Here is a 25,793-nt window from a genome sequence, read left to right as displayed (position 1 = left end):
TTATAATAATATGGAAATGTGAAATTAAAGGAAATCATTTGGAAACTCTATAATAGGCTATGTATTCATTAAAATATAAGCTACACACAATACACGTGATTTCCTGCGGGCAGCCAGAATATCTGGCGCGTTAGTTTTGTTGAAGTATAGGCTAGGTAGCTAAAACTGGCTAAAAACAGGGACACTGTCCAAAAGGCCTAATTAAAGCGATCGAAGAGAAAAAGCGAGAGAAACAGAGCAGGACACAGGTAACGATGGGATGGGGAGCAGACTAATGAAGGTGGAGGTGAAGCGCAGGAGGATAAAAGAGAACGAGACAGAAGCGTGAAGAAAACGAAAGTATGATGAGGTATACAGCCCTAGGCTTCACGTGGATTGGGAGACTTCCCAAAGCCACAGTGCCTGGTCTGCAGTGAGATGCTATCTAACCATTCTAGTGTGGTTTTTCATTTTAGCGTGAGAGCTCATAGACCAGTTGCACATTTTGTTATTATGTAGGGCGGCTAATTAAACACGATGCCTGGAATGCGTCAATAGAATGTGTTACTTTTTTATGTGTTGGATGGTGGGGGTACGCGAGCTGAGTCAGGATGTAGAAGGTGGTCCGCGGGGAAAAAAGTTTGGGAACCGCTGCAATATGGAATCATAAATCATGTCACCGTGTGTATGTGCATGTATCACAATGACTAGCAAGATGCCCAAAAGAATGCTTTTTGATGCTATGTAACATGTAACATGAGGGAAAAGGATTCAGTCCTCTTTTTTCACAGTAGATATTGGTAATGCTCCCGGATGAGGATTATCTTTTTTTTTTTTTTTTGTCGTGAGTGGAACTGACTGGATTGTAGATGAGGCGATCTGGTTTTGCTTCCAGAATCAGATAGGCAGGGGATCTCTCTTCTCTCATCTCTTCCATTATTGTCATTACACAGAAATCTCCACATGCTCAGTCTTTAATTTCAATCCAGACACATAAACTGTGTGGCAACATGTTTTGTTTGTTGTTGGGGGTTTTTTTTCAATCTATTTTTAATCTTGAATGCAGAAATCACTTTTAGAGTTAATGGCAAGTTGTACAAAAAGAAAACAGGTGCCATCCACACATTCCACACAATTTGTTCTGGTGGATATCCCAAATAGCTCAGAAAACTAATTTCACACTGAGCAGGCTTGCAAATATATGTTTATTCAAAGATAATAATCTTGAAGAACTACATCTCAAGTTTTATTTCCCATGCCATACAATTGTGCAGTGCTCCATATGTATATTGATTTGTGAATTTCATGTCTGTGCTTGTACTTTCTGTGGTGCTTCTATTCCTTATCCACTTTCTCATGTATTCCTAGGCATGCCAAATGTCAAGAATTATAACTATTTTACCCTACCCCGATCTGGCAGTCTTATATTATATGGAAGATGTAACGTTAACATATGTGGTAGCCATCTCAGTCAGCAGAGCATGTCAATCCCGAGCTGTGTTTTTGTGTATTTTTTTACCCTAGTCCTGGCCTTCATATGACCCTTCCTATGCGCTGTTTCATCTGTTGTGCTCACAGGATTTCAGTGTGTGACGAGGACAAGTTCCGCCACAATGAATTCATCGGAGAGACTCGGATTCCCTTGAAGAAGTTAAAGCCCAACCAGACAAAGAATTTCTACAACTGTTTAGAGAAACAGCTGCCTGTAAGTGCCCATATTACAATATCCATACAGTCATTGCCACTTGTGGTATATTTAGACTTATTATTAGGATAGTGGATAGTAGAATATGTCCTGTTGTAAATGTAAACACTATTCAAAAATAGTCTACTTCTATACAGAATATTATGGGGAATATGAAATAGACCAAGTGGGCCACATGAAACACATGGAACATTTTTGAAAAATGCCCCCTAGTGTCAAATATGTGAAATGTTACATATACTGTATATTACTTTGGGTGTTTATAGTAAATTTTAAATGTTCCTTATATTTATGGTAAAGTTATTCCTGCACACACATACACACAGGCACACACACACACACACACACACACACACACAAAAAGACACATACAGGCTCAGTTGTGTGCTTGGCTGTCACCCAAATATACTTTGGCTGCTACCAAAACATACTGCGGCTGTTGCAGTCACAACATGTTGTTGGTGTATCTATGACAGTGTGGATGATGAAATTTTGCAGACTAGATTTGCATATACTTTGTTGTTAAGTGAATGAGAATGAGTAATAATTCAATAATTATGAATGTAGAGCCCTAACCATGAATGTAGAGCCCTAATTTTTCTTAAATCAGGTTTTAAATCAGAATTGTTTTATATTTTTCTTTATAAATAACACCTCTGGTGCAGGAGAGAAAAATCACACCATAAATGGCCTTAATACATTTCTTGACAGTGTCAACATTGTATTTTAGGTTGATCAGGTAACTTCCAAACTGAAAATAAGGCGAACGTTTAGTACTCAGATTACAACAGACATATACAAACAAAAAAATCTCATTTGACATTACAATAAGTTTTATCATCCCTATTTCTTTGTATTTTTGTAGTTTGTGGTAGTTTTTTAGTCATATGGCTGAATTGATCTGATGTTGATAATATATGTCCTGTGCCTCTTTGATTTTAGCTGATTGGCAAGAGAGTGACATTGACTTACACAGCACTGTTCCAAAGGTTAATAGAAGCACTGAAGCAGGAGCAGAAAACACATTTTTTGTTGTCATTTTTATTTTGCAAGACATGTAAAAAAATCTTATATTCCATCTAGATTAATATGAATCAACACACCCCTACAGACACACATTTAACTGTAAACTAACTGTCTGACAATTTTTTTGGTTATCACAAATTTTGTGCATCGTTCTTTGCTAACTCAGTCATGTAGGTGCACATGCTACCAACAGTGGATCCTGAGCGAACTTGCGAATGGCACAAAGCTTTAACAACACCATTGACCCGCAGATGCCAATGATTGTTTGCATTACCTCTGTGACTATGGAATGAGTAGAAAAATTGGTAGATTCCATTGACTGGTGCCATGAAGATGCCCGTTTTCCCACTGAACGCAAATCCCTCATTCAGGATGACATCACTGAAGCGGATGATGTTGATGCGTCCCTTGATTTCATATGGGTGTGCAGCATAGAAATGCACTGGGTTCCAAACAGAATAATGTTAATTGTGAAATTAAAAAAAAAATGAAAACAAATTTCGAAAAAAGGTTTATATGCTCACATGAGGTAGTTTTTTTAGACATTGATAAAACAATATTTTCCAAAAGTGAATTGGAGGCACATTTTTCGCTTTTAGGTGAATCACATGACACATTCAAAAAGTTTGAGGTGAAGAAATTGTCGCAAGTCTACAGCAAGCAATGACAAAATACAAATAATTTTCATGATAATTGTGGATAATGCCTTTTTGTCATAAGTTGATGCTGCCAAGCTACAGGGTCTATGCCTTTCTAGCATTTATTCTCCCTTCACATTAATTACAAATCAGAGTTAGCAGTGAGAAGATTGTTACCTGTCATTGGCTTGGTTACGTCCACAATGTTTCCACCCTAGTTTGAAAATGATAAGGAATGTTTTTTTGTTTTTTTTACATTAACGATAGTATACTTCTGACTTATGCTATCTTATGACATGTTGCTTGACTTTCGCACAAGTTTTAATACAATTACTGCATACCAGGAAGAATATAACTTGCCATTTACTCACATTGGATTGGATTGGTCTAATAAGACATATGAGTGAAATGATCATCATTAGAACTGCTTTGATTTCCATGATAGCCTGTGAGGAAAGCTATAAGGTAAATACTATTACCTTTCTACATTGCAACAGTGAAATTAGTGAAATGTGTACAGGATATTCATGCACCTTTGAAGACACAACAGATCTCAGTATAAATCCATTTGTGTATGTTCATATATAAAAGAATAGGAACAATACCTGGATACGTAGGATGTCCAAATTAGCTTTATTGGGACCTCGAAGTGAGAACTACAGAATTCCAGTCTTGGTTGTGTATATTTACAGTTTTTTACCAGGAAATGTTTAGTTTCAGATATGTTATCACGTCAAGAGCAGTGGCACCCCTTCTCCAGGTTCCTGTATTCTGGCAAAGTTGTTAACATTCATTCAATCTAATTTCCTTGTTTGAACATTTCACGCATGTTATACCTATCATCAACAAAAGCAATGTTCATGGGCAAAAAAACAGCATCACCAACAGTGCAGCCTTTGTGAGCATTTCACTGAGGTTATCAAACTGTCAGGGGCTATCAAGCTGCAAACTGATTGGAGCCAAGAACAGACCCAGAAATAATTTACAAAGTTTGTGGGAAATCAAATACTGAGAGAAGCATAGCCAAACACAAGTTTGTACTGACGGATTTGCAGTCAATAATCCAAGAGACAACTCAAACAAACAAACATTCAATTCATTTGTCACAAAACAACGAGATCAGATAAGGTTAGATTAGATTCAACTTTGTCACTGTGCATTGTAGAAGTACAGGGCCCGGTTTCCCGATAATGATAGATAGGCTACATGCACTTCCAAGGGTTTTCTACGATTCATCTTAAGATCATTCGTTTGGTTTTTCCGACTGTTTCCCAAACATGCTCATAGCATGCACTGCTCTTAAGACGCTCTTAAGGGGAGCTGTCCTCATTAATAGTTCTGAAATATCCTCTAATTTGGTGGTGATGTCAGGTGACTGCACGTCACAGCTAGGCCTACCATTTAAACTTCGGATCTACACATAAATTCACATCAATACGAAAATAGACATCTTTGACATCTGCATGTAAGCATCCCAAGTAGGCTATATACCACACACAGACTTAAATAATTGTAATTATTTAAGATTAGATTGTTGCGCCGTTTTTATGTTTGTTGGAAGATATATGAACATATTAGGCTTACTCGGTAGCCCGACATCAGTCATGCTAGTTCTTGTAAAAATCCTACTGTGTGTGCTGCCTGTGCAATAATGTTTCGGGGTGTCACTTAAGAAGATGTTTGAAGATAAGAGGTCAAGTAAGAAAGTGAGGAAATGTAGGCTTGAATAACATATAGGCTTAGATTTTGGCGCAGCACAGTCTAAACCACATTTTCTTTTCTATGCTTTTACCTCATAGCCTAATAAAAGATAGCCTACACTTACACAAAGATGCCAAACTATACTGGCAATGTCTCGTTTCTTAACTTAATTGCATTTATGTCCGCTTTTAATCACTTTGTTATGACGCTAAAATCTGATTCATCACAAGTAAATAAAGAATGGGAACGTAGTTGGATAATTATATTCTAAGTTGTAATTATCCTGTATGTCCTGTTGGTGACCTCAGTGAGAAGTACCTGTTAAGAGGCTCTGAGCCAGTAACGAGAACTCTGGACCACTCGTAGACCTACAAGTGTTTTCATGACGCTCTTAAGCTATGATGGTTTCGGAAAACAGTCGACAAATCTTAAGACGTTCGTAAGAGAGACTTTACCACCATCTTAGGCTTACGATGCTTTCGGGAAACCCGACCCAGGGCAACACCAAGGCTACCAGAGGGTTTTTTTGTTTGTTTTTTAAGAATGAAAGAAAGAATTAAATGAAAGAATGAAAATTGTGTGATAGAATGTTATCTTAACGAAAAAAACACAAATGACTGAGTAGCCTAGACCTAGATCACTTAATATTGAGGGATAGCCTAGTTCAAAGAAATTGAACTTGGCCTAGTTCTCAAAATTGCTCTTTGGCGCATAATTACGACGAAGTATTAGGGTCTGTAACAACGCATTATGTAATAACACCACATTATGTAATAATTAGGGCTGTCAATCAGTTAAAAAAGTTTAATTTAGTTAATTTTTGCAGTGAAAGTATTTTAAATATTTAAATTCAAATGAATCATTGAATAATCAGCATTAGTGACATTGAAGTTCATTATTATTTTTATTATTATCTTTTATTTTTATTATTATTTAGTAATTTATTAATAATCAGTTATTTTGACAGCCCTCGTAATAATCTGGCACATTATGTAATAAACTGCCTGAACGCAATATGTAATAAATGTTGCCGTATTATGTAATAAGTTATTACATATAGCGGTTGTTATTACAAAATGCAGGTGTTGCAAAAATGTTTTTATGAAAATGTAATAATATGGTGCATTATGTAATAACCAACCAAAATTGACGTCTTCATTGATAAGAACAGCATATCAATGCATATTTTAGGCTACTCATAATTCATTGTAATCCTAAGAGTTGTGAAAGTGTTCAAATTCCCACTATAGGCTAGGCTATTTCTTTACGCAAAAGCTGACTGGCTGCCATGAGCTCTGAATGAAGAAATAACTGCTCAGACCACGCCCAAATCATTACATATCTCCTCATTCTCAATAGGTTTACTTCAGCCAAATGTTAGTGACTTTCTAAGGCTGCAAACTGAATGTTCTGTATAGGCCTAGACAGCTAGGCCTATACCAAATAATATAAATCAGGGCTGACAGCGAACTTGCCCATGCCCATTGCCCATTTTCACCAAATAAGATAATAGGCTAAAGTGCACAAGGGTGCGTAAGTAAAACAAAAGCGTGCAACTAAGCGCTTTTCTGCCTGCGCACATTCTGCCCTTGACTTGACTTGACTGTCTTTTTACGCACCATGGAGGCAGCTGTGTGTTTGGGAGGAGCTACTCCAAAATCTGCCGTTTCTTATGTTAACAACTCTTGCGCGGCATTCTGCTACTGACTTAAGCACTTTTCCAACTAAGCACTTTGGGGACTGTATTAAAGGTGCAGTTGGCAAGATTTTTTTGATCATATTCACTGACAGAACAACATAAATACGGTTTTGCTCCGACAGAACAAGCCTGTTATTTGTTTTGCAAAATCCACAGCTCCTGGTTTTTGGTCCAATCAAAAATCTGACTGTCAACTTCAGTACCTCCACCTGAAAGTTGTGTTCATAAAAAATTGTTTGATTCAAAGTTCAACTGCAGCTTTTCGAAGAACTACAAAGTGAAACAGCATTTGTTTGATCAGACAAAAGCCTAGTTCTAAATAGATGTAGCCTAACACAGAATGTAACAAATAAGTGTAAAGAGACATATCATGGAAGTTTAGTTTTTTTATTTTTGGGAAAGGACCTCTGAAAACAAGAATGACCGCTGTCAATGGCAACGGAGTTTGTGCTTGGAACTTCATTCAAAAGTGAAAGCAGACAGTTGATCAGCTGTGTTCTAAAGAATGTTTGATTCAAGTTCAGCGTTGGCGAACTATTTGTTTCTCAGGCCATCATGGGTAACAAATAAGTGTAAAGAGACATTCATGGGTTTAAACAAGACAAGTAGTTAAAGCGGGATGTGTAGGGACATCATGGGAAAATAAGTCCCCCGAAACAAATGACCGGGCGTTCTATACATTATCCCGTTCTTCATTATCCCTTACATCAGAGACGGTTATAAAGCTCTAAAAGATCTATGGTAATATAATAATAATAATAACAATGAGGCTACATTGTTAAATAGGGAAAATCCTGTTATAATCACCCCGTTTGGATATTGAATCTAGTCATCATCCAGCCATCCTTTCCAACTTGACCAAACTCATCCATACACTTGCTTGCGCAGACCCCTTCACTATTGTCGAGCAGCAATTATCGTTTATATTCTCCTGTCTGTTATGGGAAGCAGCTGCCATTCAAACTTTCTTTCAATACACCTATAATATAATAATATACAAAATATTAAACTATATCTATAGTTCTTTTTCGAAGGGGTTACAGCTGATACATGGTCATCGCTGTGTGGTTTTAAAGTAGGCCTACACGTGTTCGTGAAGTGAATCTGTGCAACCCCCCTGGTTAATATGACCGCCGCACAGCAAAGTGGTTTAGGCTAGTCAGAGGGTTTTTTTCCGAATTTTTTTTTTACACTAATTTTGTGTCAACGATTCCCGGAATACTGAAAGACCGGTGTGCACGAAACTTGGTGGGCATGTAGCCCCACATGGATGAACCATTGTTTTTAGTTTTGATCCGACGATATGACATGAGTGGAATGATCACCATCAGAACTGCTTTGACTTCCATGACAGCCAGTGCGGGAAATTCAGAAGTGTTATTGCAATATATTATTAGGAAATTTGTTTACGTTACAACTTCGGTACGGTACAACAATAGATACTTACCATTGAATATACTATTACCTTTTTACTTTACAAAACTGAAATGAGTGAAATATTTACAGGATATTCATTTATGAAGACTACACAACATATCTCAGTTTAAATGCATTTGTGTATACTCTTATATATGCATTTATAATATATACTGTATATATGTTTATTTATTTATTTATTTTTTAATTTTGCATCTTAATATTAATGTTGCTAGGTACAGCATCCGGCCTTGGTAGAGTAGGGATGAACCTGCATCCTGTAGTTTAGAGGGGTAGCCTGCTTGGCTTTTTCACAGTTCAGTGTGGCCATTTGCCTGCAAGGCAGAACGCATATGTTTCAGCTTCAGGCATTAGGTACATGTGTCACCAAGGCCAGATGCTATATCTTACAGTATCTTATATCTTAAAGTAAATTTGTTGGTCTGCTCCTTGAATTGGAGTTGCTCCAATCTTCCACCTTAGCCTATGCTACATCTGTCCACCAAGTTCCATGAACATTGGGGCAGTAGTTTTTGTGTAATCCAGCACACAGCCAAACAGATTTAAAAAAATAAAGAAAAACACAAGGGGTGTACTACTAAGCGAGGTTACTGTGAAACCCGGCTAAGTAACTGCTGATCTCTAAAAGAACCAGACTGAGCATCTGTTGTTTCTAAAGTGACATGTTGTGTTGAGATCAGCAGTTACTCCTGAAGTTACCTGGGTAAGCCAGTAACCTTGCTTCGTTATACTGTATACTCCTCTGGGGTGTCCATATATTGTAATTCCATGTTTTTGGTAGGATAAGACATTATCAGTCCCCTTTGTAAATAATATATTACAAAGGCATCCTTAATGCTTTTGTTAGCACGGACCAAACCCACTTATTCATAGGACATTTCTGATCACCTTGTGTGACTCCCTGAACAAAATCTTTTCATTTAATTTAATCTAATTTAACTGCACTCATCCCATAAATAGTATAGGGGTAGCAACATTGGCAAACAAACCATTTCTGACCACACACACACTCACACACTATTCTGTCATTCAGTTGTAGATTCTCACCCTTCCACACAAACCCACCTGTGTGTGCATACGTGCCTGAGCACGTGAGATCCCCTAACAGAGAAAATAATTGCTTTTCATTGATTGGTGCTAGTGGTCTTTCACAGCAGCAGTTGTGGTGTATTTACTTGTTTTTAAGAACTTTAATTCCATTGTCTGTAGGATATTGAATGAATGCTCAAGACAAGAAATACGTAATGTAATAGATGGTTCTCTATAGATGGTTCTCTATTGGGTCTGACTAAATAAAAACACAGGCAGATTTCCTTGCTTCCTGATATATCTTCAGCCACAATGCCCACAGACACCAGACATCAACAGGCTAGCTTCTAGAAGAAAAAAAACTGTAGTAAGTCTCTATGATCTATTACAAGGTCTCTGATTGATATCGTCAAAGGGTTAGACGTTGATTTGTTTATCAAGGTCAGAGTGATGCTGTGATCAGAGACTGCTCATGCCACGGGACGGAGGCATCATGCCACTTCCATGTCTTTGGCATGTGTTTGCCACACATCCCGTGCTGCCAAGGGCTGAACACACAGATCAAAGTGAAGATCAGACATGACACGAGTGTCCTCAGCAGCATCCTGACAGCGGGCTCAGAGGACCAGGTCCACGCCAGACTGCCAATCACTGCCACATGTGCATGCATTTGTGTGTGGCAGAAGTTAAAAAGATTTTCATTTTGAGACACTGTCTTGTTATTAAAGATGTAGCCAATAGATATCAGCCAATAGATGTTACTATTGATGTTAACTATTATCCATTATCAGTTTGTGGCTTGGAAGTGTGGTAGTAAGGAATATATTTTCAGTCCTAAATGAGTAATACCAAGTGCAGCACATACCAAGTCAAGTTATGAGTCTTAAAGCAGGGCTCTACATTGGAATGGGATATTAGCAATGTATAATATGTTCAATTATACCACTGTTCCACATGTTGATTATTATTGCACCATTACATCCAGTTTTGTCATTGTATCCTAGCTTTTCCGTGGGCACCCAGCCTTTGCACTCTTGGAAATCTACCATTGTGAGCCTCTCAGCTCAATATGGAGGTCAACAGCCATACTATTGTGTATATTGATATCCATATGACATTTGTTTTTAGGAGTAAGTGAAGATTATGGACTGAGTGACTGTAGGGATACAGAAATCCAACCTATTAGGTCATAGTGGTAGTGGTACTGGTGGTGGTGTTTGACAGTTGATGGATGTCTAGGGTATGATGGTTGTGATGGTGGTGTTTGCTGAGCAAGCATCTTGGAGTCGACACTGTGAACTCTGAAGGGGGCGGAAATGAGACAGCATTACTATGGGAATCATCAGCGACGCCTGCTACATAGCTAATTAACTTCATGCTTCACAGACCTGCTACTTTCTGCCAAAAAAAGAAAAAGAATATGTTTGTGCGTGTATATGTGTGTATGTGTGTCTGTGTGAGATGCCACAGCTGTATTCAGTTAAACACACAAGTAAAATTGCTTTCACAAAAATGAACATATACGTTTGTCTGTGTGTGTGTGTGTGTGTGTTTAAAAAAACTTTTTTTTCCTTCCTTTTCCTGAAATTATACTCTGTGCTTCCAAACAGATTGATAAAACAGACGATAAATCCCTGGAGGAGAGGGGAAGGATCATGATCTCGCTGAAGTACAGCTCCCAAAAGTCTGGCTTGGTGGTGGGGATTGTACGCTGTGCCCATCTTGCTGCAATGGATGCAAATGGTTTCTCGGACCCCTATGTTAAAACGTGGGTTAACTCACTGTTATCAGTCAAAGAACATAATATGCACCGTTATTCATTGGTATATTCACACCAACTACTATGAGAAAAACAAAAGAGTCCAAGAATCATCACATGTCAAATAAGGTCAGCTAATAACATTTGCTGCTACAGTTGAGTCTATTGAGCTTCTCTCCATGGTATGATCCCCACATGACAATCACAATATCAAACCTCCGCTGGTTTGACTCTAGCCACTTTGACGAGTTTTAAATATGATACAGTGAAGATTTCATTAGTCTGTAGATGAGCTGAAAAAGACTAGAAACATTTTAAAAGACTAAAACATTTATTCCACATAGTTCCTGTAAGGAGTGAGATTCAAGCAGTCTCTGATTAAACTTGGGGTTGACCTGCAGTTAAGGTTTGCTCATAATTTAAATAGTACACCATTAGCACATGCCATGCTACTCTGCCTCTCTCAGGTACAGTCGGTGACAGGACAGCCACCATGGTCGGTCTGCTATATTAGCCTTGTGCTTCCTTCATTTCATATGAGATGGGTCTTCTGATGTTGGATTTTGGATGTGCTATATTCAATTCCTGCTAGTACAAGTACTGATGTTTTGACTGAGAAAAGTACTGATTTTTTATATTCTGAGAAAAGAAAATAAGTCAGGTTTTAAAGTTTTAGATTTTTTAATATATTTAAAATGTTCAACAAGTTATCTTTCCTTATCTGTGGTCAGATAAAGCTGTCAAAAGAGGTAATTTATCTATTTCATGAGGTGTTGGGGACCACTAAATGAGATGCCACACAGTCAGATAACTAATGCAGTTCTAGTGGCACCTCTTTGGTGCTGATTTACTGATTTACTGTGCTGAACTTATGGATTGCCAAAAGGAGGCCTTCTGCTCTTCACAGCAAAGTATTGCCATTTAAAAAGAAATGTAATGCGGTAGTCATAGCTGTTGGTTGTTATTAGTTCCTCCACCTCCATTTGCCCACCCCACGTGGAAAACAACAGAAGAATGCAGCCTAGTGGGAGGGGAAACTGTAGCTGGGATATAAACACTCCTTTAGTTCCTGGTGGGATTGCAGAGTTCTAGATAGAGATGTTGTAGTGCCCTCTTGTGGCCAAGTAAACTCTCCCCTTATGGTCAAACCTGTTGTCACAGGATGACCAGCTTGGTGTGAATTGATCAAAGGGTTGGACTGGGGTCAGCAAACCTTGGTCCGACCTTTGTCTGTGGGTTGAAATAGATATAATTACCTTTTAATTAATTTAAATTAGTTAATTTAGTTAATTTAATTACCAATTTCAAAATCAAAAGAAAAAGTGTTAACTGTAGACCAACTGTAGTTCCAAGCTCGGTATTATAATTTGAGAATCAGAAAGAATATCCGAGGACTATCTGTAACCCTGTCTCACTATGTGCTTAATGCTAAACACTGAATACTATATTGATTTTATGTGGAGAATTGTTTTTTATAATAAGCTGTAATGAGCCTTGTGGGTGCATTTGTTATGTTTTGTGCTTACAGGTACTTGAAACCAGATGAGAACAAAAAGTCAAAGCACAAGACTACTGTCAAGAAGAAAACCCTTAATCCTGAGTTCAATGAGGTAGTCTCTCCTTCCCACATCTACCCGGCCCAACTAACAGCCTTTCATTAGTTTACGCAGCCTATTAGGCCTCATTGTTTTATTCACAATACTCTCTGACTCACTGAGCTCTGGCATTGTTGGTCTCTCAGCCTGTAAATTCTGCCATCGAGTTCTTTGTGTACGGTGCCCACTGTGGCACACAGGGACAGATGCCTTCTCCTCCTGTCTGGGAAAATCGAATTGGAACAGTTGTGCTGTAATATAGAACTATTTTCCCACTACAGTAACATGGGAATTGATTGTGTCATTTTGGATGTTTTGGTGTTTAACATTTTTGCTATTGCAGGAGTTCTTCTATGACATCAAATATGCTGACCTCACCAAAAAAACACTGGAAGTCACGGTCTGGGATTATGATATTGGGAAGTCAAATGATTTCATTGGTAAGTAGCCAGTTTCAGATTTGGCCACCTTGAAATTGTTATTAAAATACAAATAACAAATCTGTCAATAGTATTAAAACATCTGAACAGTGTTTTGCCATTAATCAAGCATAAATGCCCTGCTTTGGTAAGCACTACAAATTCCCAGTTAAAGCTTCTATATTATTATAGATCTATATAGTATTAATGGTTAAATGTTGCAAAGGAAAAGAGAAGAACATGTAAAAACATGTGAACAGATGGCATATTAGCATTACGTCTGTGTGGTTCTCATGACAAAGAACAGAAGAATAGCACTGTAACAGGCTAGTGGAAATGAGCCGGTTCTGTATAAGGAGTTTCAGAGCTTTGAGTCTTGCTGCTCTCTGTCATCGCCAGGCGGAGTATCGCTGGGAATCAACGCGAATGGAGAGAGACTGAAGCACTGGTTTGACTGTCTCAAAAACAAGGACAAGAAAATCGAGCGTTGGCACACTCTAACCAATGAACTTCCTGGTTCTGGAATGAACGACTGAAGAAGACTTGTGAAATGTCAGCATTGGTGGAGCAAATACCCTAATTGTCCCTCGTTGTGTTGATGTGATCCCAGACAGATCGACAGACGTGGCATCCTCCAGCAGATTACTGGCTCAGAGGTGGGTGTTGAGCCAACCTCCTCCCAGATAATAAAAAAAAAGTTGGTTATGTTGCTCTCTTTACATTGTTTCTGTAGTCTGATGTCAGGGCTCTGCATAGATCCACAAAACAAGTGTGTCATCAAAAGAACATAGGAACCTCTAGGAAGGAAGGAATTACATAGGAACATAGGAAGTGAAAATGTACACCTCCTTTTAGAAGGCAAGGCATGATGTCAGCAATCCTTCTTTCTTCCCCGTTCTCAACTGACCAACTATTAGAATGATTTTTCCTTCAGAACTCAAGCTCAAGATTCATCTGTTGTTTACACAATGTACAGTAGGCTGCAGTTCCACACTCCTCCGCTGCCTGCTTGGTCCCTAAGTACGCTGGGTGTGGACTTGAGAAAGCTCTGTGATTTTTGTACGCCTCCGTGGTTTTGCACTGGTCATGTTCCTTTCAGTCAGTCAGTTGTCAAAAAAAGTGAGTGATCAAGATTTGTTGGGTTTCATTTGTTTTTATATCAATTTTGTGGAGTATCTTGTTGCTTTAATGTTTTTGGTTGTTTTTTAAGGTAGAGTATAATCGAAGAACCCTGTCAATATACAAAATATATCAAATGAATGTAAATTATTAACCATTGTTTTCTATGGTGTCTAAGTGTGCACCCAAGTGCTGTATGTAAAAGATAACAGAGCACACAGACATTCTAAGTGAACAGCAGTGTCAGTGAAGGTATACAGAAAACTGATTTTGTTACAATTTCTAAATTACCGGCACAAAAAATTAGGCAAATGCCCCCACCATAGCTATGAGCTTGTCATTAAGAAATGTTAGCCACAAAGCCACGTGGCATGTAAAGGAAAGTGGACATCCATTTGCCATGTTTTACAAAGTCTTGGCTTGGCTTGACCACCATAACATACAAAATTTCAATGTGCCAAGGTCCCTGTGGAAAGTTCCTATTGTATTTGAGATTATTTGTGCTTTGTTAAAAAATTGAATGCTCAAGAAAAGAAATATAGGAGACGTGGACAGCCATGACTGATATACAGTACACATTCATCACATTAAGTATTATCTCTTCTCTTCTTTTGGTTTATGTGTGAGTGTAAACATTGTGTCTTTTAATATTAACAAATATCATGTATTAACTGTTCATTTATTCGTCAGCTTCTCTGTAACTATTGTGTGTGAGTTTTAGGCTATTCTTAGAAGTTTAGACAGCTTAGCCATTTTAGCTTCTACTGCAGACATAATCGCAACACTATACATACATGTTCATGAATTTATGTTTTATTTTATTTTTGTTATTCTTGTTTATTCTTGTTTATTCTTTGTTATATTTTTACCTTATTTGGTCAGGCTCCAATCTCTTACAATCAAACAGCATGGATACTGAATTGAATGGTTAGGAATGAGCTGCATGGCGGATTGGCAGCGCAGCGCCACAATACTGCCGGTATTCATTTGAATTGCTTTGACCACTGCAAAGCCCAAGTTGAGCTCCAGCCTGCAAGGATGTCTGTGCACCTACTCCTTACTACTACAGACTTTCTGTCTCAATGCATATTCAGTACAACAGCCACACTTGTGACACTTTTGTAATCTGTTTGCCTTTGTATTCAATCTTCAAACTACAGAAATGCATGCAATGTTCATGGTTTGTCACAAAAATGGCTTAATGTTTGATACTGCTGATTTTTCTGTGAAAAAAAATCTGGATGCTACAAAGAATGTCAGTGTCTTTTCTTGGACAAAGTTTTTGTACCTTTAAACGCTACTGCATTGCCCGCCAGGCTGCTGTATTAACCGGAGATGTGACTGCATGTGGAAGGTCTGTCTCTGTTTTGTTCCTTTTTTAACACTCAGGCAATTGTTTGCATATTCTAGTGGTTCTCTGATGAAAAACAAAACAAACAAATGTACTCTCAACTCACCTTACTCTTGCACCAATTCTGGCTGAATTATCGTGCCTTTTCTTATGTAAGTGTGATTTTTGCACCACTCACTTTACAGTAATTCCTAGGTCTGTATTAGCTTTTAATATGGAAATGATACATATTTCTATTTCTGTCCCAATTTGCCACGCAGTGACACATTGGCATTGTGTCATTGCACTGTGTGTTGGCAGCATTGATGGCAAAGGTGCAAGGCTGAGGTGAACGGGGGACAGATCCTGGTTTCTGGTAGATGATAGAAAGCCGTTATTGTTCAAGTAAATACAATCAAGTCCTCTTGTAACCTATTACAGCACAGCATAGCTATATAAATGTTAGTAATGAACAGGTCATACGGATGTGAGACAACTACCCAAAACCTTACAAAATCTTATTATAGCCTAGTTGATAAACATTCTGATGATGATGATCTCACATAAATCAGCAACATTGAGCACTGAGTACAACACAAGTGCTCCATCAGAAACCTGAATCTGATATTTTCGTTATGTCCTTTTCAGAGTATTATATTTCTTTTTTGTGAATGGTGTGCTATTTATGTTTGACAACAGAAACCTGTGTCTAATAAAGTAGAGAACCAATATAAAGAGAACCATGCTCGTTGTATTATTGGATGAATGCCGGTGATTCAAATGCTCTTATCAAACAAGTCTCAGATTTTCATGTTTTGTCAGCATGCATCTAAATAACCCCATGCTCTTAATACATTATCAATTTCAAGTCTTTTGTTCAGTATTTGACTAGGATATTTTACTGGTTTTGTTGATATGAGTAAACATTACAGCTTGATTCCATTGTGAAGCCGGCTTCTAAGTTCAACCGTCGTTTACTATGGTTGTTATAGTTCAAGAGCAATGATATAGAACAGTGATAAACTTTTTCATCAGATCTATTCATAGACCGATATAGACCGGTTTCAGGTCCCTAACAACCAGAATTAATAGTCACCCCATTATAATTATTATGGAGCCCTTTTTTACTTAGCAGCAACCAAAGACACAACTGGGAAATCTTTCATCTATATATATTTTTTTTATTGACTCTATTCAAAACCCAAACAGCGAATATAGTTACAAAATGACGGAGGTATTTTCTTTTTCAGATAAAAATACATGAATGGGTTATATCTGTTTTGTGATAGGAGTTTGTGTAATATATTATAGACTACTACGATAACTAGCCATGTTGTGACATGCTACACTTCTTCTGAGGCCAGTTCATCTCAGTCAGATTCTTCCTCCTGGGCTTCAGTGACCTTGGTGCTTTCCCTTCTCTGTAGCTTTTTGGCCCCTATGGTGAGAAGCTTAAAAAGGTGTTTCAATCCCAAACGATGTGCATCATCCACAGGTCGGTTATTGAACCTGTCTCGGAGCTGTTTCAAGAAATGATTAAATGCATACTGTCCATCTGGCATCACACATTAAGAGTTCTTGTTAGGGAGCAACAGTGGCGGAAACGCCAAGGGTTTAACCTTTTTTCAAACATTTTATTCAAGGGCTCAAAATCTTATTTCATTAAAGTATCACTAAACTATCTCTGTACCTCAAGATTTGACCCATTCTTTAAGCAGAACCTCACCACCTCTTCCTGGTTCGTGCACACTGCCTAAAGAAGCAAAAATGAGACACAACTGTAGAGCACAACAGAGAATGCACTGCCCAAAAGACACATCTGTACTCAAAAAGGTATTGACATGTACCACATGTAAGGGAGTTCTGCCATCAAGATCAGCAAAATTTAAGCTGACTCCAGCTAATTTCCAAGCTTCCATCTGTTCAGTATCTCCCAGGTATGCAAGACTAAAAAAGAGAGTATGTCATTTGAATGCAATATGTTCTTGCAAAAGTATGCTAATAAAGTCGTAACATGCAATTGAAAATTATTTAATATATCAAGATAAAAGATGAAGAGGAGAGGAATTAATTAATGGCAAACACGTTGTTGTTCTTCTCACCAACACATCTCTGCCCCTAGATCCGGCTCGGACATCTCTAACAGGGCTCCTTCATTGACCAAAAACTTCACTACCTCATAATTTCTGAGAAAACAATATTATGACATGAACATTTAAAACTGTCACTGATCTCTACCAAACTTTCTTTAAAAATTAAACATATACTATACTGCTGTAAGAATATAATTTAAATGAGCAAACAGCATTTGTGCTATTTGTGCTATGTGGTGCTGCTGTATGCTTCAGTGCTGTGTCGCTCTTCTTACTGTAGATACTGCTACATATGGAGTGAGGTGTGAAAATGATTATTCCCTGTGGACATTAAAATATCTATCTATCTATCTATATTAGAGAGGAAAACCTTGGAGATATCTGTGTCTTACTTGAAACGGATTGCATCCATAATAGGGGTTCCTTCTGAATTATCTCTGGCATTGACATCTGCGCCTTTACTGATAAGATATTTGACCGTCTCCACATCACCCTCACCAGCTGCAAGATGTAGGGGAGTCCTCCCACGATTATCCGGAACACATACATCTGCACCCTTAGGCACACAGACAATAATGTTCATTCAAATTATGAAAAGACAAATAATCAAACTCAAAAAATACAATATCCACAAATATTTAGAACTGCGACTGCAACTTATAAGTCACTTGATAGTGTTTGGTATGTGTATTGCAATATTTGTGAATATTAAAGGAACCGTATGTAAGAAATGTATTTCAATTAATCATAAAATGGCCCTAATATGTCACTAGACATTAAGAAATCATGTTCATTTCAAATACTTATATCACTGACAACAGTAGTCCGGCCAGGATATTGTCATTTAAAAAGTGAAGTTGCAGCCCTCAACTGATGTTGATGTTGTGTTTTGTCATGTCATTCTGTGTTTTGGCCTGTTGCGCCACCCTCCACCTATCTACTAATCACAAAGTCAGTAGTGTTTCGGCATCCGGGTTGGCAACCTCGAGTCAGGGGGGACGGGGAGGGGATACACCTCTCTACAGTCATTTGAAAGTGATTGCAGTACCAGTTTTGGCCACAATCTTACATATGGTTCCTTTAATGTTAGCCTAAATTATGACATGACTGTAACATGTGGCTAGATGGACCAGTATTAACTAAACTGTTATTTATATGTCATTATGTGAAAAATAATATTTTCAATTTCAACATTACCTCTTTCAGATGTGTTTGCATTGAAACAATGTCCCCTTGTAAAGCTGATGCATTCATAAGCATTGGAAATAGTGCAAGTTGGCACACCCTCATCTCCTAGGAGTTGATAAATATGAATGGAAGTTATGTGGTTTGGGGCCTCACAGGCCTTTTCTCCTCTGTAGGCTACTGCCGTATAATAGCGCTGACAATTTTGTGGCATGCATGACTGAGCAGGACTGTGCATGACCTTTTTTGTCAGATCATGGAGAGATTTCAGGTGTGCAATAACTTTAAAAGGAGTTTTCATATGTTAGGGTGGTATGGGCGATTACTATTGAAATGTTAAAACAGAATTGTCCACTGAAATCAGAACTTAAACAACCCCTGAATTCATAATGGTGGGTGGGTATAAATTGGGGTAGAAATTGTAACCCAAATTATTAATTGCACAAAAATATTGTTTTTTTGTTAAAAAAAATTGGATTAGATTCCCCATGCAAACTTTGAAATGAACAAACTGAACAAAAATGTTGGTAGTGTTGCATAGGCTACTGATATTAAAGTTGAAAATACAGTTGCTTAATATATAAAGACTTATAGGCCTACACAATATTGATAATTTAAAAGTAAAAATCACATAGGCCTATTATTTAGGACTACCCTCGCAAAAAAGGGGTGAGGGTATGTTTGTTTCAAATGAGTAGCCCTCCATATGATTTCGGGTCTTCAGGTAGCCCTCATTCCCAAAAAGGTTGGAGACCCCTGATTTAAACTATCCACCTATATTAAACCTCATCTACCTAGGAAATAATTTAACCTTTTAAACTATCCACGTATTTAACTGTTCAGTCACCCGAATAACTATATTAAACCTCATCTACCTAGTTCAGTCATTCCAACTAGGCTATATAACCTCATATACCTAGCAAATAATTTTAGGCTTTTAAACTATCCACCTATTTAACTGTTCAGTCATTCCAACTATAATAAACCTCATCTACCTAGCAAATCAGTCATTACAACTATATTAAACCTAATCTACCTAGTTCAGTCATTCCAACTTATTAAACCTCATCTACCTAGCAAATAATTTAACCATTTAACCTATCCACCTATTTAACTGTTCAGTCATTCCAACTATTAAACCTCATCTACCTAGCAACCAATATAGCAACCATGTCAAATACCCTACCAACAGCCTAGCAACCACTTCCACAGTTACAATCTAGCAACCAATATAGCAGCCAATGAGTTTGATCTACCAACCAGCATAGCAACCACCACAACTAACCTAGGAACAGCCTAGCAACCACCTGAAGTACCCTAGCAACAGGCTAGCAACCACTTACACAGTTTACAACCTAGCAACCAATATAGCAACCAATGAGTTTAACCTAGCAACCAGCATAGCAACCACCACAACTAACCTAGCAACAGCCTAGAAACCACCTCAAGTACCCTAGCAACTATGTCAAATACCCTAGCAACAGCCTAGCAACTAGTTCAGTCATTCCAACTTATTAAACCTCATCTACCTAGCAAATCATTTAACCATTTAAACTATCCACCTATTTAACTGTTCAGTCATTCCAACTATATTAAACCTCGTCTACCTAGCAAATAATTTAACCTTTTAAACTATCCACCTATCTGTTCAGTCATTCCAACCATATTAAACCTCATCTACCTAGTTCAGTCATTCCAACTATATTAAACCTCATCTACCTAGTTCAGTCATTTCAACTATATTAAACCTCATCATGTTGGTTGCCAATTAGCACATCATCTGTTTTAACAATATATTTCACGCCATATGTTTTGCATTTTCATGCACTGGTAATTCCCTGGAATTGTGTTTTCTAGTTCTTCTTCTTCTAACGCGTTTAATGCAGCTTCAACCATTTAACGTAGAAACTTCATTCAAACTTTGTCACGTAGATCTTACTTAGGACACCCGGGCAATGTATTTTTCATCTTTGTAACTTTTATACTTTTTAGGGGCCGTTTATACGAGAACGATTGCGAAGGAAGACGACAAAATATTTTATCATAAGTGCCTTTTGTTTACACGGCGACCCCGCCATCGGGGCTTGAAGACGCAAAAATCTGAAGACTCCTTTCCAGAGTGTAGAGTTTTGAAGACGACCCCGGTTGCGTCTCCGTCTAAACGGCTAAACCAAAGATCCTTGATTACCTCTCTGGCTAAACTGTCAAATTAGAATGTCTGCGCGTGACGTACCGGGGTTCTATCACACCACCACCCAGCGGTCTGGAATGCATATCCAATCGAATATCACATACTCTTGCGTCTTCATATAAACAAAGATTTCCCCCTGAGAATGCTCGTCTAAACGCGAATAAAAAAATGAAGACGAGACGTCACTTCTGCGTCTTCTCTTTTCATCGTCACCGTATAAACGTAGCCTTAAACTATTAATTAAAAACTACTCAATATTTCCCCATAGACTTAACATTGGGCTGATGACATCACAATAGAGCCATTAAGCAATTAGGATCCTATGCCAGGTGGTCAGGCCACCTGGCTCAACTGCCAGTCTCAGGCTTTAAGCATACAAACTGGCTCTATTAAGACTACACATCCTGTTCAACTGCTTCCTCTGCCAAAAACTGTTTCAAAATAAAAGTCCTCACTACAATATTTCACTGTTAATCAATATAACCCTTTAAACTACTGAACTTTTTAACTGTTCAGCCATTGTAACTGTTACTTGTCATCAACTGTGACTCCTACCCACTGTACCTAGTTAGCATGGTTAGCATAGTTAAAATGTTAGCATTGTTAGCATAACTACTAAAAATGATTAGCTAAGTAAGCTAAGTCACATGGTTAGCATAGTTAGCATTTTTGACAAAACTGCTAGAAAACATTAGCTAAGTTAACATGGTTAGCATAGTTAGCATGTTAGTATCACTGCTAATAATGATTAGCTAAATTAGCTAAGTCACATGGTTAACACTATTAGCATTTTTTAGCAAAACTGCTAGAAAAAATTAGCTAAGTTAGCTAAGTAGCATGTTTAGCATAGTTAGCATTGTTAGCATAGTTAAAATTGTTAGCATAACTGCTAGCAAACATTAGAGCCATTCCAACTTTCAGTTATTGTCAAATATCTACCTATACACAGCCATTAAAGTATTAGAATAGCAACATTCATTAAACTTTCAGTCTGTCAACAACTTTTAAACTATTTACATTCAACTTTTAAACGGTCTACTTTTAAACTATCATTTAACTATCTATCTATTAAACTAGCCGTCTATCAACAACTTTTAAACTATCTACATTCAACTTTTAAACAGTCTACTTGTAAACTATCAACTTTTATTAAGCTATGCAACCACCATATCTATCCTAGCATCACCGTAGTAACCATCTCTGTATTATCTATTTCAACTATACATGATATTTTACATCACAACTTTTGCATTTTCATGCACTGGTAATTCCTTGGAATTGCATTTCTAGTTATTATTATAACCTTTTCTTTTTTCCTTTTCAAGAATGAATGCGACTCTTAACCGCTTAACGTACAGACATGTTGAAATAACCGTTCTGAAGGTCTGGAGTGAGGCAAGAGAGTTATTATTTCAGATTTTTTTAAAGTTTATACTTTTTGAGAAATAGGGGATTAAAAATGTTAAAAAGCTATTTTTTCCCCCATAGACTTCAATGGCTGTGATGTCATAATGGCCTAAAGGCAGCTGAGCTTGTTAAGCTCCCAGAGTAGTTCCCGGGCTAATCAGAACACTGGCACAGGTGTCACCTGTGAATTCAACTGTCTCAGCTTCTAATGCATAACAATTTGGTGCTCCCTAAAACTACACATCCTGTTTAAGTGTTTCCGTGTCTAAATAAAAGTCACAGCCATATCTCATGCTTTGCGCATTATATCTCCAGAACGGCTTGACGCATATGCTTCAAATTTGGTACAACTGTTTGTATGGACTCAAAGATGAAGTGAGTTAATGTTGGTCAAAGGTCAAGTCCATGAATACTCTGAGTGCGATATCTCAATAATGCCTTGACATACATGCCTGAAATTTGGTATGAGTGTTTGTATGGACTCAAAGATGGAGTGAATTGATGTTGGAGGTCAAATGTCAAGTTCAAAAACACCTTGAGCAAAGATAATTCATGCGTAGCAAGATGGGTCGTCCTAGTTCATGTCTATGAGGGCAAAGTGGAGTTCAGTCAGAGACGGGCTCTGGTTCAGTTACCACCTGCACAAGGGCGTGTCACTGACGTATGACTGACGTTTGAACACCTCGGTTCCACGCCAAACAGAAGCCGAAGTACAAAACAAACTTGGTGTACACCTTCATTAATGTTGATTTTCTCCTGACTGGAGGGTCATACTGTCACAACATTCTCCTGAAATGGGGAGGAGGGTTTGGAGATCATGATACCGTGTCCGAAATGTGCATCCATTGCTCAGAAAAATAAGGCTTTGACAAATTCTGGGAAATTCTTGGATTCTGCCATAGACCTCAATGTTAAAAAGGGAGCCCGATCACTGCATAAATGGGGGATAGTTTAGCATGCTTACTTACAGTACAGCTGCTTGTCAATTTCGTTACTCATGCAGGGCTCATTTTATTGACTCTTAATGTTTGCAAAATCCCGATGTAAATGGAAAAGTGTTTTCCAAGACTCAAAAGTGCTTGTCCCAAGGAGAATTACTAACCGTTATTTGAACTAACTACGTAATGAATTGCATCCACACATCAGCAGCCTTTTAACTGTGTTATGTTAATTGCAAGGATTCCCTCACAAACGTCTTAAAGTGACAGGCACTCAATTAGACCTATACACTACTTTATTGAATGCTACCTCTGACTAAGAATGCATTACTTTGCACTTGTATAGTCTTTTATTTTGGAATCTTAAGAGCAATAAATATATATTCCAATGTTAATGAATTCATGTTTTTTCATTCAGATATGTAAATCAACATGTATAAGTTGCTATTAGTCAATTACCCTTTCAAGAGAGTTCCATTCTCAGCATCATAGTTGGCCCCACAAGACTTCCTCTTTAACATTCCATATGTTATTTTAATGCAGAGGAAGTAGATTGGGGCCCAAATAGAACGTTCAAGCATTGTTTTTGTTTTTATTGTTGAAAGGGTCTATACATACAGTCGGCAACTAGTCATAATCGTGGTTACTGCCCCCAGTTGCCGTGGTTACCATGGCTGAAAAGCCCCCGAGGGGGAAAACATTCGTTTTGATTGCATGTAATCTAATGGAGGTGCACCGGCTTGAGTACAGAAAGCTCCTATAAAAATATTAAATCTTTTAGCAAACATCACTAAACGGCACAAACACCTTTCAACTGAGAGTTATCTGTGTGTCAAGGAGGTTAAGGGTAACATAAGTTCCCTCATTTTGCTAATTCCAGTTAAACGGCCAGAACTGTACTCATTGTAGGACTGTGTAGCTTCGGTTTAGCAAGCTAACCCTTTTTGCCTTAACATCACATACTCGTAAGTTGCATCTGAATTTATTCTCACATGAATGCACATTCCCTACAATGGCCGTGGGAATAGTTTTAACAAGTAATGTGTACCAGTTGGTTATGTTACACTGACGATATAAAGTTAGCCAGTTCGCAACCTAATGATGCTACCATTGAATATAGCTTTTAGAGACATTTGTCGTCAACATTGGGCAATCGAGGGTGAATTAAGTTGTTAGCATACACTGGGCAGTTAAGTAAACACAATTTCTTCAAATTATTGTGTTCAGAAGCAGAACTCCTGAATGTAAAACAAATTTGTGGGGGGCGGTAACCTTTCCGTACGTCGTAACCGACTGTATGTATTGGGGAGATAATCGTTAATCGAATCGGGCTGAAAAAATGAATCGTTAGATTAATCGATGCATTGAAAAACTAATCGCTAGATTAATCATTTAAAAAATAATCGTTTATCCCAGCCCTAGATTCAATGTTTGTTTTTATTTTTCAGGAATCTCCCCACCAACATTAAGCCAGCAGCTTTCCATCCACTATTGTAATTCCTCTGGCATTACATTCTAGTTTATTATTATTATTATTATTAGGACAACAGCAATTAAACACAACAACATTAATGTGTCTAAACGTGCTGACTCCTCCTGCCCTGATGGTTAGCCTATCCTAACCATACACTGGTTGATAACAGGACTGTACAAGTTAATGTTAACTATCGTTAGACTACTTCTGCAACTGAAAGTGTATGTAGCATCACACATTAACGTTAGCATATTGACCTTGGCCATGTACCAACATGCTGGATTTTGGGAGTAGCAGCTAGCTGCTAACGTTAACCGTTAACGTTTGGCATCATATCATTCATGCTAAAACAGCAGAACATTATGTAAACATTTAGTTGGAAAACCAAGACGCTGAAATCAACGGTAACGATAGTTATGCTTGAAAAGCTAAATTACTTTTATTAACTAGCTTAATCAGTTCAGTATCAATGTGATGTCAACTTTAAGGTAGCAGCTAGCTGCTATCCACACTAATTGGTCGCTGCCACAAGTCACACATATGGCATCAAACTACATACCCTCTCCTTGTCATCGGTCCCTAACCAACCAAGGCGTAAAGAAGATGCCACAGCAGACAAAAATCTATATTGCTCTTCATCTGTTTGCCTTGCAAACCTGCCTGAAATGATTCCCATGTTAATAGTTTCAGAGCTGAAATTAGCTAATATTATGCGTTCTTTTTAATGTTTCTTTGACCTTGAAAACACTGAACGTTATGTCTCGCGCTGGCTGCGTAGGTTCATGTCTGATATGAATAAGCAAAGATCGCGCTTAAACCCTCTCTGGCCACTTTAGATAGGCCTACGTCTATTCATTAAATAACTGAAGGTGTAGTACTATATTAACTCTTGTAAGGTGTTCGGGTCTGTGGGACCCGTTTTCATTGTTTGCTAAAAGAAAAAAATATGCTATTTATGCTTCTAACTGGCCTGGCGAAGAACATAAAAAATAGCTTATTTTCAATGACTGCACACGGTAGGCCTACACCTCTGGTTACAACGTTACAAATTTGTTACATTTCAATCACT

The 25,793-nt window shown here is 37.9% G+C and overlaps 2 protein-coding genes across 4 annotated transcripts in view; one reads left to right on the top strand and one right to left on the bottom strand.

The window, feature by feature from the left end:
• doc2b (double C2-like domains, beta) overlaps positions 1-16,171 on the top strand; it is a 65,115-nt gene extending 48,944 nt beyond the window's left edge. For both annotated transcript variants that reach the window (XM_048234474.1, XM_048234465.1), the window contains 5 exons: positions 1,558-1,684; positions 10,825-10,982; positions 12,502-12,583; positions 12,912-13,008; positions 13,387-16,171. In XM_048234474.1, the coding sequence (XP_048090431.1) occupies positions 1,558-1,684; positions 10,825-10,982; positions 12,502-12,583; positions 12,912-13,008; positions 13,387-13,523 (601 nt within the window). In that variant the 3' untranslated portion in view covers positions 13,524-16,171. The remainder of the gene's footprint in view (positions 1-1,557; positions 1,685-10,824; positions 10,983-12,501; positions 12,584-12,911; positions 13,009-13,386) is intronic.
• Positions 16,172-16,617: 446 nt separating this feature from the next.
• si:ch211-209a2.2 (L-asparaginase) lies at positions 16,618-25,521 on the bottom strand. Of its 2 annotated transcripts, XM_048237569.1 has the most exons (7): positions 25,284-25,512; positions 18,727-18,822; positions 17,922-18,085; positions 17,539-17,622; positions 17,284-17,383; positions 17,127-17,189; positions 16,618-16,956 (listed from the first exon to the last, which is right to left on the bottom strand). In XM_048237569.1, the coding sequence occupies exons 1-7, from the start codon at positions 25,398-25,400 to the stop codon at positions 16,807-16,809; spliced, it is 774 nt and encodes a 257-aa protein (XP_048093526.1). In that variant the 5' UTR covers positions 25,401-25,512; the 3' UTR covers positions 16,618-16,806. The 2 variants fall into 2 exon arrangements, with proteins under 2 accessions (XP_048093526.1, XP_048093527.1); XM_048237570.1 differs by lacking the exon at positions 18,727-18,822 and having other exon boundaries at positions 25,284-25,521.
• Positions 25,522-25,793: the final 272 nt, after the last annotated feature.

This window comes from Alosa alosa, chromosome 2 (assembly GCF_017589495.1).
Source record: "Alosa alosa isolate M-15738 ecotype Scorff River chromosome 2, AALO_Geno_1.1, whole genome shotgun sequence".
Taxonomy (NCBI): Eukaryota; Metazoa; Chordata; class Actinopteri; order Clupeiformes; family Clupeidae; genus Alosa; species Alosa alosa.
This window is presented reverse-complemented; position numbering and strand designations above follow the sequence as displayed.

Bases quoted from the DNA above. Each gene is read 5' to 3' on its own strand.
- si:ch211-209a2.2 (XM_048237569.1), bottom strand. From the start codon at position 25,400: ATGGGAATCATTTCAGGCAGGTTTGCAAGGCAAACAGATGAAGAGCAA. The intron at 18,823-25,283 runs GTATGTAGTTTG...ATCAACTCCTAG, and splicing joins GGACCGATGACAAGGAGAGG to GAGATGAGGGTGTGCCAACT. The intron at 17,190-17,283 runs GTACATGTCAAT...TTGCTTCTTTAG, and splicing joins GCAGAACTCCCTTACATGTG to GCAGTGTGCACGAACCAGGA.